We start from the raw sequence: 15,515 nt of genomic DNA on the forward strand, positions 1-15,515 counted from the left end.
TGAGGACTTTTAGGAACATGGTAAAGGGCTAGGGGTGCAGACTTGTTAAGTGGTCTCAGAATGCTCATTTTTGATGAGTAACAGAAGAAATTTGCTGCTCTGATTCTTTCTCAGGATAGCAGCTTCCCTCTGTGAGCATGTCAATGAAGACCACCTGCCCTGCCCCCAAGGTGGGCTGGGCTGCTGCCTGTTTGCTAGAGTGTGTTAAGAATATTACTTCTTAACTTCTTGGGTTGTTTATAGTTGGGATTGCTTACCAAATTAATCTTTTGCCCAGGTTGTAGATTACTTGATTAGGGTTAGAAAAGGAAAAACAGCATATAGGAACAGTTAAAAGTAAGCTGGCCCTTTAAGCAGGCTAAGGTAAATTTTAACAGTGTCAGGATCTAATTGACACAATGAAGTCACAGGTTATGCTGAGATACTCTATCTAGGGAACGTTTAAACATTCCAGGCCGAGTTGCTCCTGGCCTTTTGGGCTTTCACTGATCTCACTGAAGAATGCCTATATTCCTAGTCTAGTATCTTTACCCTAGAGAATTAGTGTGACGCTGACTGTGTGATGCTTAAGATGAGTTCCAGTAGGGACTTATTTGCACGTCGTTACATTGTTCTGACTGTAATTAGCTTGCTTTGCTCTTTCCTGGAGGTCCTCACCCTACTCTGCCTGAACCCACAGTCCCTGTCTCAGTTCCACTGGTGGTGGAACATCACTCATCGATTTTCATCAAGGAAGTAACACGATCATATCAGCATTTTAACAGGATCAGCCTACTGGCTTTACAGAGGATGCCTTAGAACAAAGTGAGACCGCAAACAGGATGACCAGTTAAGACAAAGATGGCAATTTATTTAAGTATCAGTTATATCTTTAACTTAAATTTAGGAAACTCACCAATATCATTAGCCATATTAATAAATTACCTGGGAATGGAGTTGGTAATTTCTTGGGATGAAATATACTAAAGTTTAATTTCATATTGCATCTAAATAATTCAGATATTATAGATGGATCATATAGAACTAAAGCATCTACTACTGAATATAGAGTTGAAAAAATATATAAATGTTCATTAATAATAAAATTGCATGAATAATATATTTGAGTACATAATAAAACAAAATGATATATAATAAAATAATAAAATACTTTGCTTGTGCTTATGCTCTGGTCTTGAGACCAGGAAGGCCTAGATTTAAAGTTTAGCTCTGCGGCTTACTAGCAATATAATTCTAAGAAAGTCACAACCGCAGTGGACCTGTTTCTTTATCTGTACAGTAAGAGGGCAAGGACTGTTTTGCTCCCTGCTGTGTCTCTAGTACCCGCATAGTGATTTACACACTGCTGATGTCAATAAATATTTGTTGATCAAAGTTATATCTGCTTTAGAGAGTTGCTGTGATAATGAACTGAGATAAAAAATGTGAAAGTTCTTAACACAATTCTTAACAAAGATATTATAAAATGACTGCTTTGTGCCAGGCACTATGCCAGGTGCTGGGCATATGAAATTGAGTAAGACAGCATCACTACTCTTGGGAGCTCTGTCTAAAGCAGCTAAAGTACGTGTGATGGAACCCATGGCAGGTGCTCAGTGAAGTTCAGAGTAGGTGCTCAATAAACTTTGAATCTGAATTTTTATGACACTTTATAAAGCATTTTCATGAATATTATCCCACTCAGTAGAGGGAGGGATGATCTGTTGGGATGAATAGGCACAATTTCATGGGAAAGACAGAATTTCAAATGAGCTTCAAAACATTGATGGATTTTGACAGGACTAAAAGATGGACTGATGGGAGTTTTATAACAGAGAAATATATAAGCAGAAGCTTGTCCTTAGTAATTCCATATTGCTTTTCTGTATTCATGAACCATCTTTACAGATACCCTCTGGAATCAACCCTTACTGTCCTTTGAAAATCCAGAGAACATTTTTTCCATCTTTAGTCTTCATGCACGTTTCATGAATTCTGATTACTAATTGGAGTTACATGACAACATTAATTTATTCACAAATATTTGTTAAACTCTTACTATGCTCAAGGCACTCTTCCTGGTAGTGTGTATACAAACTACCACTCCATAAAGCAAAAAGCTGTAAATGCCATAACTGGGTTTGAACTGGAATTTACTCTACGAAGGCTGAGAAGGAACATTTTTTTTCAGTTCTCTTCCTACAATCAACTTATCTGATTTTGGAGATTTGACCTTTTTAAAAAAAATTAACTGTTCTTTTATAACCTCTTTCAGATTACTTGCTGGGATTTGTGGTACCCTTTCCCACATGAGGTTTTTCTCTTTAGCCCAAGAGTGAGGCAATTTAAGAGTCGAAAGACTGCCGTCTGCCTGGCACCAGGTTCAATACCCACTATGCATTGTCTTGAGAAACTATACCCAGGTGAGTACGTTCTTGTTCTGAATGTTCTTTAAAGAATCTTCTATTTGCTTAGCATACTTGCAATATTACCTCGACATTGGAGGTTGGCTGCTTTAACAGTAACCCTAGGAGGAAGGCCCAGGAAGAGTTCTCTCTCCTGGTTTGTGACGCACGTTGTGCTTATGTTGGGTAACTCTCTGCACGGCCCTGAAGGATGGAATGTCTTATCAGTGCTGAAGTATTTCGGAAACTGATTCTCTTAGAGGATAATTTATCCAAGGTCTTAGAGCTCAAAAGTGGTAGACCTTGGATATGAACACTGCTATTGCTGACCTCAAAAATATCTTCCCACTACAAGATGCTAACCATAATAAAGTGTATTTTTAAATTTAACCATCTGTTTTTTGTAAAAGATTCAAAAAAAAATCTGGGTTCATCAAAAAGCTTCCTGTTAGGTCTCACGATTTCAAGTACTCGGCGATCATTTATTACCCAGTTCAAGGCCTAGGCCTATTACCTGATCTCTTCAGCTATCTTTTCAAATTTATTGCTCCTGCCCAGCAACCTAGACAAGGCAGCAAATTGAGGCAAAACCTGGTCAGGAGATACAGCGCTTAGCCCCGCCCCCTAAGAAAAAAGTCCGGAGGCGTGGAAACGGGCAGGGGTGGGGCTGCCCTTCGGCCCGAAGCATTTATACACCTCCCAGAAAGCCCCGGAGCCCTCTGCGCCCGCCTAGGCCAGGCCCCGGCCGGCACGCCGGCCTCCGCACGCTCCGCTGCGGCCCTCGGGCGTCGGCGCAGCGCTCCTCCCGCGCTCGCGGACGCTCTCGCGGCAGGCGTCGCATTTGGGAGTCACACGACCGCGGGCTATGGCCGCCGCGGGGGGCGCCCGGCTCCTGCGCGCCGCCATCGCGGCCCTCGGCGGCGCAGCCCACCGGCGGCTGCTTCTCGCCGGAGCCGGGAGCCTCCCGGACGGCCGGGGGCCGGGCGGAAGCGCCGAACGGGGCCTGGCGGGCCGTGTCGGGGCGCACCGAGCGCTGAGCGCGTCGGCGCAGGCGCACCGCAGGTGAGGCGCGGGACGGCGGGAGGGGGCGGGGTCTTCGCCTGCGGGGTCCGCGCGCCCCCGCCCGGCGCCTCCTGCTCGTTCTTCCGGGTACCTGCGAGCCCTAAGGTTTTCTGTCTGAACCACCGGCGCCTGAAGGGAACTGCGACCCCCGACGCTCCCTGCCATTTTTCCAGCGCCTTCTGTGCTGTCAGGAAAGCCGGGCGCTTTTGCTGCCGTGTTACTTTGCTTTGCGATCTAACCTTTGCTATGCGAGGATCGAGGATCCGGCAGTGACTTGCATAAGATGCTCCCCGTGGCCATGGTTTCTTTCTGGGTCTTCTGCTCTGTTAGGACATTCTGTCTGCAGTTCTTTGTCCGGGGAATGTCCATTCAGAGCACACCCGTTCTGTTCTGTGTACTTCCGTGTATGCCCTCCTAGTCCCTGCGATGGAAACAGAGGATAACAATATTGTAGGCCTTACAGGGTTATTTGAGGAATAAATGAGATTATACAAGTAATGCAGTAAGTAGTCTTGTGCCTGGCAAGTAGTGAAAATTCAGTAGATGCCACTTGTTTACAGTAGCAGCTTCTTAGGCCCAGTAGTGTTTTGTATTAAATATTGAAAGAGATGTAAAAAGTTTTCCCAAAATGTGTTGAAATTCTGTATTCTTGGATATGCTTGTTTTTCAAAGATACAATCTCCTTAGACAAGGCCCCTTGACCCTTGAACAACACTGGTTTGAACTACATGGGTCCACTTAAGTGCAGATTTTTTTCAGTAAATATATGGGCAAAGTTTTTTGGAATATGCAGCAATTTGAAGTGAGTAATTTTATCTCTATTATAGTTGATACTTGAACAATGAGGGGATTAGGGGCTCTGACCCCTGCACAGTGGAAAATCTGTATAGAACTTGACTTCCCAGAATTTAACTACGAACAGCTTGTTGTTGATGAGAAGCCTGTTAACACATACTTTATGTATTATTTTATGTTTATATACTGTATTTTTACAATAAAGAAAACTAGAGAAAAGAAATTTTTTCTCATCGTAGAGCAGCATGGTACAGACTTCCATAATGCAAATCTTTGAACAGCTCTCTGACCCCTGCTGTCATGTAACAGGAAACAATTGGAGGGAGAGTGTTGGATTTGTATTCTGTCTTTTCTAGTTTCTTCTTGATAGAGAATAGGGCCTAGGACTTAATCATCTTTTCTTCCTTAATCCTATTATGTAGTGGGTGCTCAGTAAATTGTTGCCTGAAACTTGAGTGAGGTAATGGAGAAGGCAAGCCAGATTTGTCCGTATATACCCTTCACTTCCTGCCCTTGACCTGCCTCCAGATGGCTGCCTTGCTTTCTACAATAGATGCATTCTTGAAAAATTTGTGTATAAATTGGGACATAAATTGAATATACTTGTGTAACTGGTATTTAAGGAAGCATGAATGTTTTTGTAGATAGGAATTCTCTGCCCCAAATTTATTAAGTTTGGATTTGGGTTTATCAAATTGTCTTACAGGGAAGCACATCTATTCTGTTGCCTCATAATACTCTCTTCATCTCTTTATGGGCACGGTTTTCAGCTGATGGCCTGTGTCTTGTATCACAGTGTGTGGAGCTCCAACTAGACTTTCAGACTCGTATTATCTGAGAGATGTGCTGGCCAGTATGGTTACCACTAACCAGATGTGTCTATTTCAGTTTAAGATAATTAAATTTAAGTAAAAATAAAAATTCAGTTTCCCAGTTGCATTGGCCTTATTTCAGATACTCAACAGCCATGTGTGGCTAGCAGCCACTTTATTCGTTTTTGCATGTACAGAACATTTGTCTCTGGTAGTGCCTAAAGTTTGTGGACAGAACAATTTTGTCTTTGAAGTTTAATATTTACACAAGCTATCAGTAAGAGAGTCAAAAAACGCCTTTTACTTCAAAATAACCCTGACAATACTTTCTACTTTGTACTGATTAGGTTTTACATATGTTACTGCACTTGACTCTTAAGAAATCCTGTGAGATAGATGGGTTATATAAATGGTAATAAAAATTTCAGATTAAATAGGGGGCAAAACTAGGACTAGACCTTAAGTAGTTTTTATGTTTTTTAATTTAATTTAATTTATTTATGTATTTTTTTTTTTTGAGAGGGCATCTCTCATATTTATTGATCATATGATTGTTAACAACAATAAAATTCTGTATAGGGGACTCAATGCACAATCATTAATCAACCCCAAGCCTGATTCTCAACAGTCTTCAATCTTCTGAAGCATAACAAGTTCTTACGTGGTGAACAAGGTCTTACATAGTGAATAAGTTCTTACATGGTGAACAGTGCAAGGGCAGTCATATCACAGAAACTTTCGGTTTTGATCACCCATCATGAACTATAAACAATCAGGTCAAATATGATTATTCGTTTGATTTTTATACTTGATTTATATGTGAATCCCACATTTCTCCCTTATTATTATTATTATTATTTTTAATAAAATGCTGAAGTGGTAGGTAGATGCAAGATAAAGATAGAAAACATAGTTTAGTGCTGTAAGAGGGCAAATGTAGATGATCAGGTGTGTGCCTATAGACTAAGTATTAATCCAAGCTAGACAAGGGCAACAAAACATCCACGGATGCAGATTTCTCTCAAAACGGGGGACGAGGTTCTAAGCCTCACCTCTGTTGATCCCCAATTTCTCACCTGATGGCCCCCCTGCGACTGTGCCTGTCTTAGGTTGTTCCTCCCTTGAGGAATCTTACCCGTCTCTGGCTAACCAGTTATCTTCCGGGGCCATACAGGGAAATGTAAAGTTGGTAAGCGAGAGAGAAGCAATATTCTTTGAAAAGGTTAGCTTTTTACTTCTTTGCAGATTTATGCCCTGTGGCTTCTATGCCCAGCATTTGTCTTGAGGTATCTTTACCACTTGGAGGAATTATGATACTCGGTAGTTTCGATATGAGGTACGAATTCTACTTAAGGGTTGTAATTAGGAAGGAAGAAGAAAAGCTATAGAAGTAGCAGATGGAAGAAAACATGGGAAGATTGATTATTTCTTTGACATATCTTCTTGTAGAGTAACATAAGCATGTACAGGTTTTAAACTACTAATTAAATTGCGTGCACACATTAACATAATAGGAATACAGCTGCATAACCAAAGCAGACCTACAATTACCAGCCATATCCAGTGAAACCAAGAAAACCAGTTAGGCGCCCTAGGCATTTGTGAAAACTTATCAATGATATGATGGATATTGTCTAACTGAATTTGAATAGTTTGAGAAAAATCAGACATATTAAAACAACACATTCCTGGGAACTGTTCACATTCCATATGTTCTTTTAATGGTAGATAGTCTATAGTCGCAAGATTTTGGAGCGCTGCAACTTGCACTTCTCCTAATTCTTGGTTGAGTTCTGACAGTATAGATCCAGTCAAATTTGTTGTTAGTTTTTGTGTTTTTTAAGCACCATAATAGTTACTAATTCCTTAGCCCATAGGGTCATTTGGAAGAATTAAGGTGGCTACAGAAGCAGGGAACCCTAGAGGGAGCCCTTTTTTTTGGTCCAACTGCTCCAAGCTACTCTGTATAGTGAAAGGGTGGGCATCAGCAGCAGTAATTCTTTTTCCAATTATAAGTCTTTTCAATTTACCACAGCAACCCCTGACGACTTTGTTAAAATATGTGCTGTAGTTGAGCAGCATAAATGGCAGTAAGTAAAGGGTAACAAGAACATAGTTGTTTGTTAGTGCTGGATAATTAATTGATAGAGGATTTAGAAGGATCATATTTATTTCTCCGTGCATGAAATTTTATCCTTGGTAATAGTTAAAGCTTTTTGTTCTTAGAACTGAGGGAAAAGATCTACCAAACCTACCAACACCAATTGTTAATAGTGAATGGATGAAGTTATTTGGACAAAGAACTTGTATATAATACTTTAAGGAACAAAGTGTTTCCACAAACTTTCTCTCCTTCAGTTCTCTAAGCAGCGTGGTGAAGTCACTGTTACCGGTCTTACCCATCATGATCTATCTAATGAGTATGTGACAGAACTGGGCTAGAATCTACATCTTCTGATCTGAACATTCCCATGCACTTTCGACTACAGAATTGCCTTTCCTCTGCCATTTCTGCTTCCTCTCCTGTCCTTTGTAGACCTATCACTACTCTAACTGCAGTTTTTTCTTTCGCTGTACACCTTTAATACATAGCAGCAGTTCAGAAGGACTAGGTTGCTTAGCAACAACAGGGCTAGGGCTTTTAAGTTGTTAATCAGTGTTTGTTGAACTCTACTGTGTTAGATATTTTGCATACATTGTCAGTAGTAGGAGATAAATGTTAACCTGATTTTACATAAGAGGAGTCTGTAAAGGAGTAAAAGATTTCCTTGCTGTAAACTTAGCTCTAGAGCCCTCCAGAAAACAGCAATCCTAAAACCTCTGGCTTTCAGTAGTGTGTATAAATGATGGAATTCTTGCTGTTTACTTCTATAGCTTTAGCCACCAGACATTTGTTGATGTTGAATCTCTAGACTGCAATGCTGGGCTCAGACACATATTCCATGTGGTTTCTGGACATTCTCTTCTGTTTTTTTCTGTTACTGAGTTAAACAGGTCTAAACTCAAGCTCATTTCCATCTTCTTCAGAGCTCCTTCTCTTTTAACCCTAGAATAGACTGCCCCCATAATTACCAGAGATGGAAATTGCAACATTATTTCTTCCCACTCTCTCAATCCAACCTTATATAGATGGTACCAAAACCTGTTAATTCTCCCTCCTGAATATTTGTTAGGTCAGTGTCCTACATACGTGCTTAGTTTGTACTCTTAATACCCTCCAAAGTGGTTCCCTGCCTTCAAGTATCTTCATTTTTAGCCATTCTACCTTGAAAAACTCAGTCATCTAGTTGAAATCATGAATAATTGGGGATACTTGTTTTTAAAGTGGTTTTTTTTGCTATGTAAAGAATTTTGAGAGCAAGGCCCTTTTGAGGGACATTCTCTGTTATTTGCTCTCTCATGCACGCACACCCACTAATAACTTTTAATTAATGGAATCCTTTTTTTTTTTCAGCATTGAATTGTCAAGGAGGCCATTCTCTGATAGGGGCTTTAGTTGCCTCGCTTGTGAAATGAGATAATTGGACTTGATAGTTTGTAAGATATTTATAGCTCTGAAATATAATTCTAGGTTTTACTTATATTAAACAGTTTTTCTTTGATGGATTATTACCACCTATAGGCAGCCTTGAAAATTACAACTAATTATTTTAAGCTGAAGTACATCTTTTCAATTGTGAGGTAAAAATTAAAATGGTCAGTGGTGGAGGCTAGGGGTCTAGTTGCTAATATAATTTCTTTTCCCAGATTTTGGAGTGATGTTTGTGAGAAGGGAAAGAAATTTAAGTTAGTCAGGTAACTGCTAGGTAATATACTACCCTGTAATAAAACATGTAAGGCGCTATTATATTATCTTCCCACAGATTCGAACAAATAACCCTTTTCAAATTCCTTTGGATTTTAAATACACAATGTGGACCCAAATGAGATGTTCAAATGCTCTGAAAACTATCAAACTATTGCCTATCAGCAACAGCATAGTCAGACACCTGCATGACAGTCACCTTGATAGCAGAATGATTTGCTTTTTAAAGGTCTCCACAACATGGTCCAGTCTTTTAGGGACCCATTCATAGGGACATTATTTTTCAGAGACCTGTATGAGAGCAGAATAGACTTCATGAGTCATAATGATTGCTGAATGTTTTCACATAACTGTGACCCGTGACCATGACCACTGGGAGACATGCACCTGGTGGCCTTGATAGTGACATAGTTGTAACATAGTTGCTATTGTCTTTAAGGTGGTAGAGCTTCCTCCCGGTAGGTGGGTAGTTTAACATGTCTCTGCTTTTGTGGTGTCTTCTTCCCAAATAAACTGGAAAGCAAAGAAAATACTGTAGAAGAGCATATTTGCACATGCACATGCACACACACACACACACACACAGCCCTGTTTCTTTGACCTTACAGGTTCTTAATCATTAAAACTTATCTTTTGAAATTACTAAAAATAATAAAGGACTGCTTCCTTTTCCAGCTCAGAAGATAAAATAACAGTACACTTTGTAAACCGTGATGGTGTAACATTAACAGCCAAAGGAAAAGTTGGTGACTCTCTACTAGATGTTGTGGTTGAAAATAATCTAGATATTGATGGTTTTGGTGAGTATGGAACATTCCTTAAAATTTATAAGTGAAACTATTGAACAGTTTTCAACTTTTAATTTTTTTGAAGAATTTTAACCTATAGCATGCTAAGTAAAATACTAAAATTCTGATGTTACTGTTATATTTTCATTTGTAAAGAATGAGTGATACTGTATAGTCTTTATAGATTTATTTAGCTGTGTGCCCAACAGTCTGTTGTCTCATTATCTTACCTTACTGATTACATGTGTGATATAAAGCTAGGAGTAGGTATTGAAGTTGAAAGATTAGAGATAATAAATGTCATACCACTGAATGGTAGTTTAAACTTGGTCTTTTTTTAAAACTTATTATTTTGAAATAAGTACAGTGACAAAAATAGTACTTCTCATATGATCTTCACTGAACTTCCTCTCCTGTTAACAGATTGCATGACTAGTACAATAATTAAAACCCAGAAATTATCACTGGTTCAATAATTAAACTACAGACTTAAATAATTTTATTGGTTTTCCCACTAATGTCTTTCTGTTCTGATATTAGATCCAGGATCCCACATTGCATTTAGTTAACATATCTCCTTAGTTGCTTTCATCTGTGACAATTCCTCAGTCTTGTTTTTTATGACTTTGATACTTGTGAAAAGTACTGGTAATTTATGTTCAATTTGGGTTAGGCTAGTGTGTTCTTGATTAGATTAAGCTTATGCATTTAAAAAAAAAAGTGAAGAGTTTTTTTTAAAAATTAAGGTATCATTGATACACAATCTTATGAAGGTTTTGCATGAGCAACATTGTGGTTTCAACATTCACCCATATTAGCAAGTCCCCTCAAAACCCCATTGCAATCACTGTCCATCCATGTAGTAAGATGCTATGGAGTCATTACTTGTCTTCTCCATGATGTACTACCTTCCCCGTGACCTACCTATATTGTGAGTGCTAAATATAATGCCCCTGAATTCCCTTCTCCCTTCCTCCCTACCCACCTTCCCCACCCTCTTCCCTTTGGTGACTGCTAGTCCCTTCTTAGAGTCTGTGAGTCTGCTGATGTTTTGTTCCTTCAGATTTTACTTTGTTCTTATACTCCACAGATGAGTGAAGTCATTTGGTACTTGTCTTTCTCTGCCTGGCTTATTTCACTGAGCATTATATCCTCCAGCTCCATCCATATTGTTGCAAATAGTAGGATTGTTTTTCTTTATTATGGCTGAATAATATTCCATTGTGTATATGTACCACATCTTCTTTATCCATTCATCTACTGATGGACACTTAGGTTGCTTCCATGTCTTGGCTATTGTAAATAGTGCTGCGATAAACATAGGGGTGCATATGTCTTTTTGAAATGGGGCTGCTGCATTCTTTGGGTAAACTCCTAGGAGTGGAATTCCTGGGTCAAATTGTGTTTCTGTTTTGAGTTTTTTGAGGAATGTCCGTATTGCTTTCCACAGTGGTTGAACTAATTTACATTCTCAATGAGGTCTTTTTTTTACTTAGTATTTTATTTTATTTTTATTGAGGTGTAACTGACATATAACATTAGTTCTAGGTGTACAACATTATGATTTGAGATTTGTATATACTGCAAAGTGGTCACCATAGTAAATCTAGTTGACACTGATGGCACTGTACATAGTCTTGAATGTTAGGTCACCTTCCAAGGGGGGTAATTTTTCTGCCTCTTATTAGAGAAGGAAGTGTTTTATTTAGAGTTTTCATTTCTAGACTTCTGATCATATTCCTTAACCACTCATGCAAATCCTTTGTCCAAGAAACTGTCATCTTCCAGCTCAGAAGTGCCCTGGGTCGTCACTTGTCAGTTTTGCTCAGGCATTCTGTGTCTTCAGAATGGTGGTCCTCACAGAGGATTCCCTGACTCATTAGCCTCAGTGGCACTTGGGAAATGCAGATTCTCAGGCCCCACTCCAGAGTTACTGAATTAGAAAGTGGGTCCAGTGATGTGTGTTTTAACAAGGCCTCCATGTTATTTTGATGCGTGTTAAAGTTTGAGCACCACTGGTATTCAGTAAGTTACAAGGAGAATATCTGACTATGCTTCTTTCAAGGCATAGTTCTCATTGCAGTACTAGATCCTTTCCAGATCCGAATTCTTTCTCTTCTTCGATTTTCCCATGATACATTAAATATACCTTTCTATGTTAATGCTTATCATAGTTTTCCATTTTAGAGAGAATGCCTCTTCCATATTATCTTGTGAGCTCTTAGAAGACTGTTAATCACCTACACAGCCTCATAGAGTAGACTTTGTCCAGAATTGACAATCAGTAGTAATATTTCCTGATTTTCTAAATCTTATGTCAGTTTCAGGGTTAATTATAACAACTGGAACACTGGAAGTAAAGTGTGTGGCCCAGTGCCTACCTTGGTGAGAAAGTAGGGTTTGTGTCATTTTAACTTGGCACACTGCATCTTCCTCTCCCCAGTTCTGCAGTAGCTTTAACAACTAGCAGCTTCAGAATTACAGTGGCTGTGAAAACCAGTAGCCCTGCAGCCGCTGGAGGGGCAGACTGTGTTTGAGTCCCTCAGGAAGCCCCATCTCCAGAACACTGTCACCTGTCTTTCCAGAAAAGCTCCCTCCTAGGGAGTTGTTACTTGACCTACCTCAGAGATTGCTCTGTGGGGAAAGCTCTATCCCTAGGACTCTGTCTGAAATAATCACCTGCAGGTCTTTAACACTATAGTTGCCTGAGGCTGTGATACCAGTTGGGTCAAACAAGAGCCTGGTCAAAAATTTAAAAGGAAGAGCTGGGGAATGAGATGGCTTTGAAGTGCTGTGGGGATCTAGAAGGCCATGTACATGTATGTGCTGGGGCATGTGCATGCCCAGGAAGGACCCAGCAGAGCCCCAGGTTCTCATGCCTGGCTAACCTGAAGGCCCACACAAGTGAAGGCCAAGACAAACATGTAAACCCTCTAAAGACGAAGGTGTGTCTGATCACACATGGAGATCCTCAGCAAAGGGCAGAAGACTTCAGGTTCAAAGCACTGAAGGAAAACTCTTCCCAGTCATCTAGGTGAGCACTAAGTTAACCAGGCTGATACCTCAGTGGCCACACACTATGGTGAAGAGGGACTTTAGAGAATTAAAACAGGAAAACAACTAGAGAAACAAATAGCAAAAATAACCACCAAAAAGCCAGCAGAAACACCAAACCCAGGGGAGAGGGTAGCAATCCTGATTCCCAGAGTTGCCACATTATAGTATTTACAGTGTCCACTTTGCAATAAAAAATTCAAGATACCCAAAGGAACAGGAAAGTATGGCCCATACTCAGGGAAAAAAAGCAGTCAATAAAAAATGTCCCTGAGGAGGCCCAGGTATTGCACTTATCAGACAGATATTAAGTCAGCTATTATAAAAGTTTAAAGAATTGAAGGAAACGATGTGGAGGTGGTCTTTGGCATCTTTACATCTGAATGTGTGGAGGCCATTACCACTCTGTGTGAGGGTTCATAAAGAAGTAGTGTACATTGTTCCTGCCCTTGGTAAAACTGATTTTTTTGTGTTCTGGCAAAGCCAATGGAGAGGCTATCTAGTAAATCTATTTCTATAAATTTGTTCACAGATTCAATCTCACTTAGGAAAATACTTGTATGTACTAGCTATATACTGCAAAGGTATTTGTAACAGCAAAAGATTTGAAACAACCAAATGCCCATAAATAGAGGACTGATACATAGTTGTACAGTGGGATATTATATGGTTCTATTAAATAAAAAAAAGCATCTTTGGAAGGAGCCTTAAAAACAAATATATCAGTGTACCTGTTGGTAGGGGGGAGGTAGGAAGGAGATTGTCATTATAAAATTTTTATACTTAAAAAATATTGAACATTGTAAATGGATTACCTATTTTTAAAATGTAAGAAAAAACTGAATAAAGCATAAGTATCTAACAATAGGAATCGCTCAAGTCCGTGATGGCATTTTTGAATTGTAGTATTTACCTGTTATGAATAATATTCCCAGTGAATTTATAACCACGTAAGTAGGTACTGGTAAGTGAAAACGCACATTGTATTTAGTTGCTTTTGGTTTCAGAATGCACTGAAAAAATACTAGAAGATGTTTGATGTTGGTTGTCTCTACTTGGTCTGATTTTAGGTTTTTCATTTTTATTCTACCTTCTCCTATATTGTAACTTTTTCTGTAGTGACTTAACTGCTTTAATACCCTGTGACTTCAGTAAGTTACTGACCTTCTGTGTGCTTCACTTCCATTATCTATCAAATGAGGATCACATCATAGGGTTTTTATAAGGATTAAATGAATTAATATATGTCTTCAGAACAATATCTGACACTAGAAAGTGTTATTACATTTATTATATAATAAATATATTTTATTAGTACATTTTATTATAAAAAAATAATCTGTATGCACAATGAGGCACCACTTCTCACCCATTAGGATAACTGTCAAAAAAATGGAAAATAACAAGTGTTGACAGGGATGAGGAGACAATTGGGTCCTGGTACATCATTGGTGGAAATGTAAAAGGGTGCTATGGCAAATAGTTTTGCAGTTCCTCAAAAAGTTAGAGTTACTGTATGATCCAGCAATTCCACTTCTAGGTATATACCCAAAAGAATTGAAAGCAAGGACTCAAGCAGATAATTGTATACTAATGTTGATAGCAGCATTATTCACAATAGCCAAGAGGTAGAAACAACTCAAGTGTTCATCAGTAGATGAATGGATAAACAAAATGGTATATACTTACAATGGAATATTATTCAGGCATAAAAAAGGAATGAAGTTCATTTATATGCTACACATGGACAAACCTTAAAAACATGCTAAGCAAAATCAGCCAAACACAAGGGAACAAATACTTAGTGAGTCAACTTACATGAAGACCTAGAATAGGCAAATTCATGGAAACAGAATGTAATAGAGGTAACCTGGAACTGAAGGGAAGGAAGAAAGGGGAGTTATTGTGTAGTGGATACAGAGCTTCTGTTTGGGATAGTGAAAATTTTCTGCAAATGGATAGTGGTGTTGGTTACACAATATGATAAATATACTTAATCCCAGTGAATTGTGCATTTATTTAGTAATGGCTTAAATGGTAGATTTTATGTTATGGCTATTTTATTATTAAAAAATTGGGGTAAAAATCTGTGTAAATACAGGAAATAACTATCTGATTAAAAACAGAAAAATTTGGAAAATTTAAAAAGCATGTAAATTAGAAATTATCCATTCTACTTTCTATAACCAATAATAACATTTCTGTGCTTTTAAAAACATATAAATTGTAGTTTTATTTATGCAAACATGAATTACATAAAATAAGGGTGTGAGTGTAGTATGAAAATATTACTGTTTCATACTATATAAAACTTGAAATTGTGTGAATCCACATTTTTTACATGTGCTTAATTTTAAAGCTGACAGTCATGATGAACTGTAAACTGTGTTTTTGCTAATGTCATATGGTGGAGCCACTTTACCTGATAAGTAGAAATATTTCCTGATTTTTGGCAAGAGCAGAAGAGCCCATGCTATTTTTGTGTACACTGGGGCTTGTGACAATCATGATGCTGAAAAAATTCAAATCTGAATATCCCGTAACAGTGTGAACTAAACTTTAGGTGATGGTGTAGTGCTGAAACATACCCTGAAGTCAGTAGGTTTGAAACAGAAGTTAAACATGACATAACATTATGAAGCAGGTTAAACATATCACCCTGGCTTTCCGAGCTATTATTAATTTAGGGGCAGAGGAGCTTAGAAAATATGATTTTCTAAAGAGAAATATTTTTAAGTTCACAAAAATCTCTTGAACAAGGTTATCGGGAACCAAGAGTGTTGACAGAGTCATAGGCAGAGACTACACGTCATAT

General features: G+C 38.7%; 1 protein-coding gene across 2 annotated transcripts in view; it reads left to right on the forward strand.

Annotated features, from left to right (window-relative positions):
• Window positions 1-3,094: 3,094 nt before the first annotated feature.
• Window positions 3,095-15,515, forward strand: part of FDX1 (ferredoxin 1) — a 39,872-nt gene continuing 27,451 nt past the window's right edge. Inside the window, exons 1-2 of one of the 2 annotated variants that reach the window (XM_057491091.1) lie at window positions 3,095-3,446; window positions 9,534-9,658. In XM_057491091.1, the coding sequence (XP_057347074.1) occupies window positions 3,250-3,446; window positions 9,534-9,658 (322 nt within the window). In that variant the 5' untranslated portion in view covers window positions 3,095-3,249. The remainder of the gene's footprint in view (window positions 3,447-9,533; window positions 9,659-15,515) is intronic. The other variant, XM_057491090.1, reaches the window with a different exon arrangement.

The sequence above is a fragment of the Manis pentadactyla genome, chromosome 13, assembly GCF_030020395.1.
Source record: "Manis pentadactyla isolate mManPen7 chromosome 13, mManPen7.hap1, whole genome shotgun sequence".
NCBI lineage: Eukaryota > Metazoa > Chordata > Mammalia > Pholidota > Manidae > Manis > Manis pentadactyla.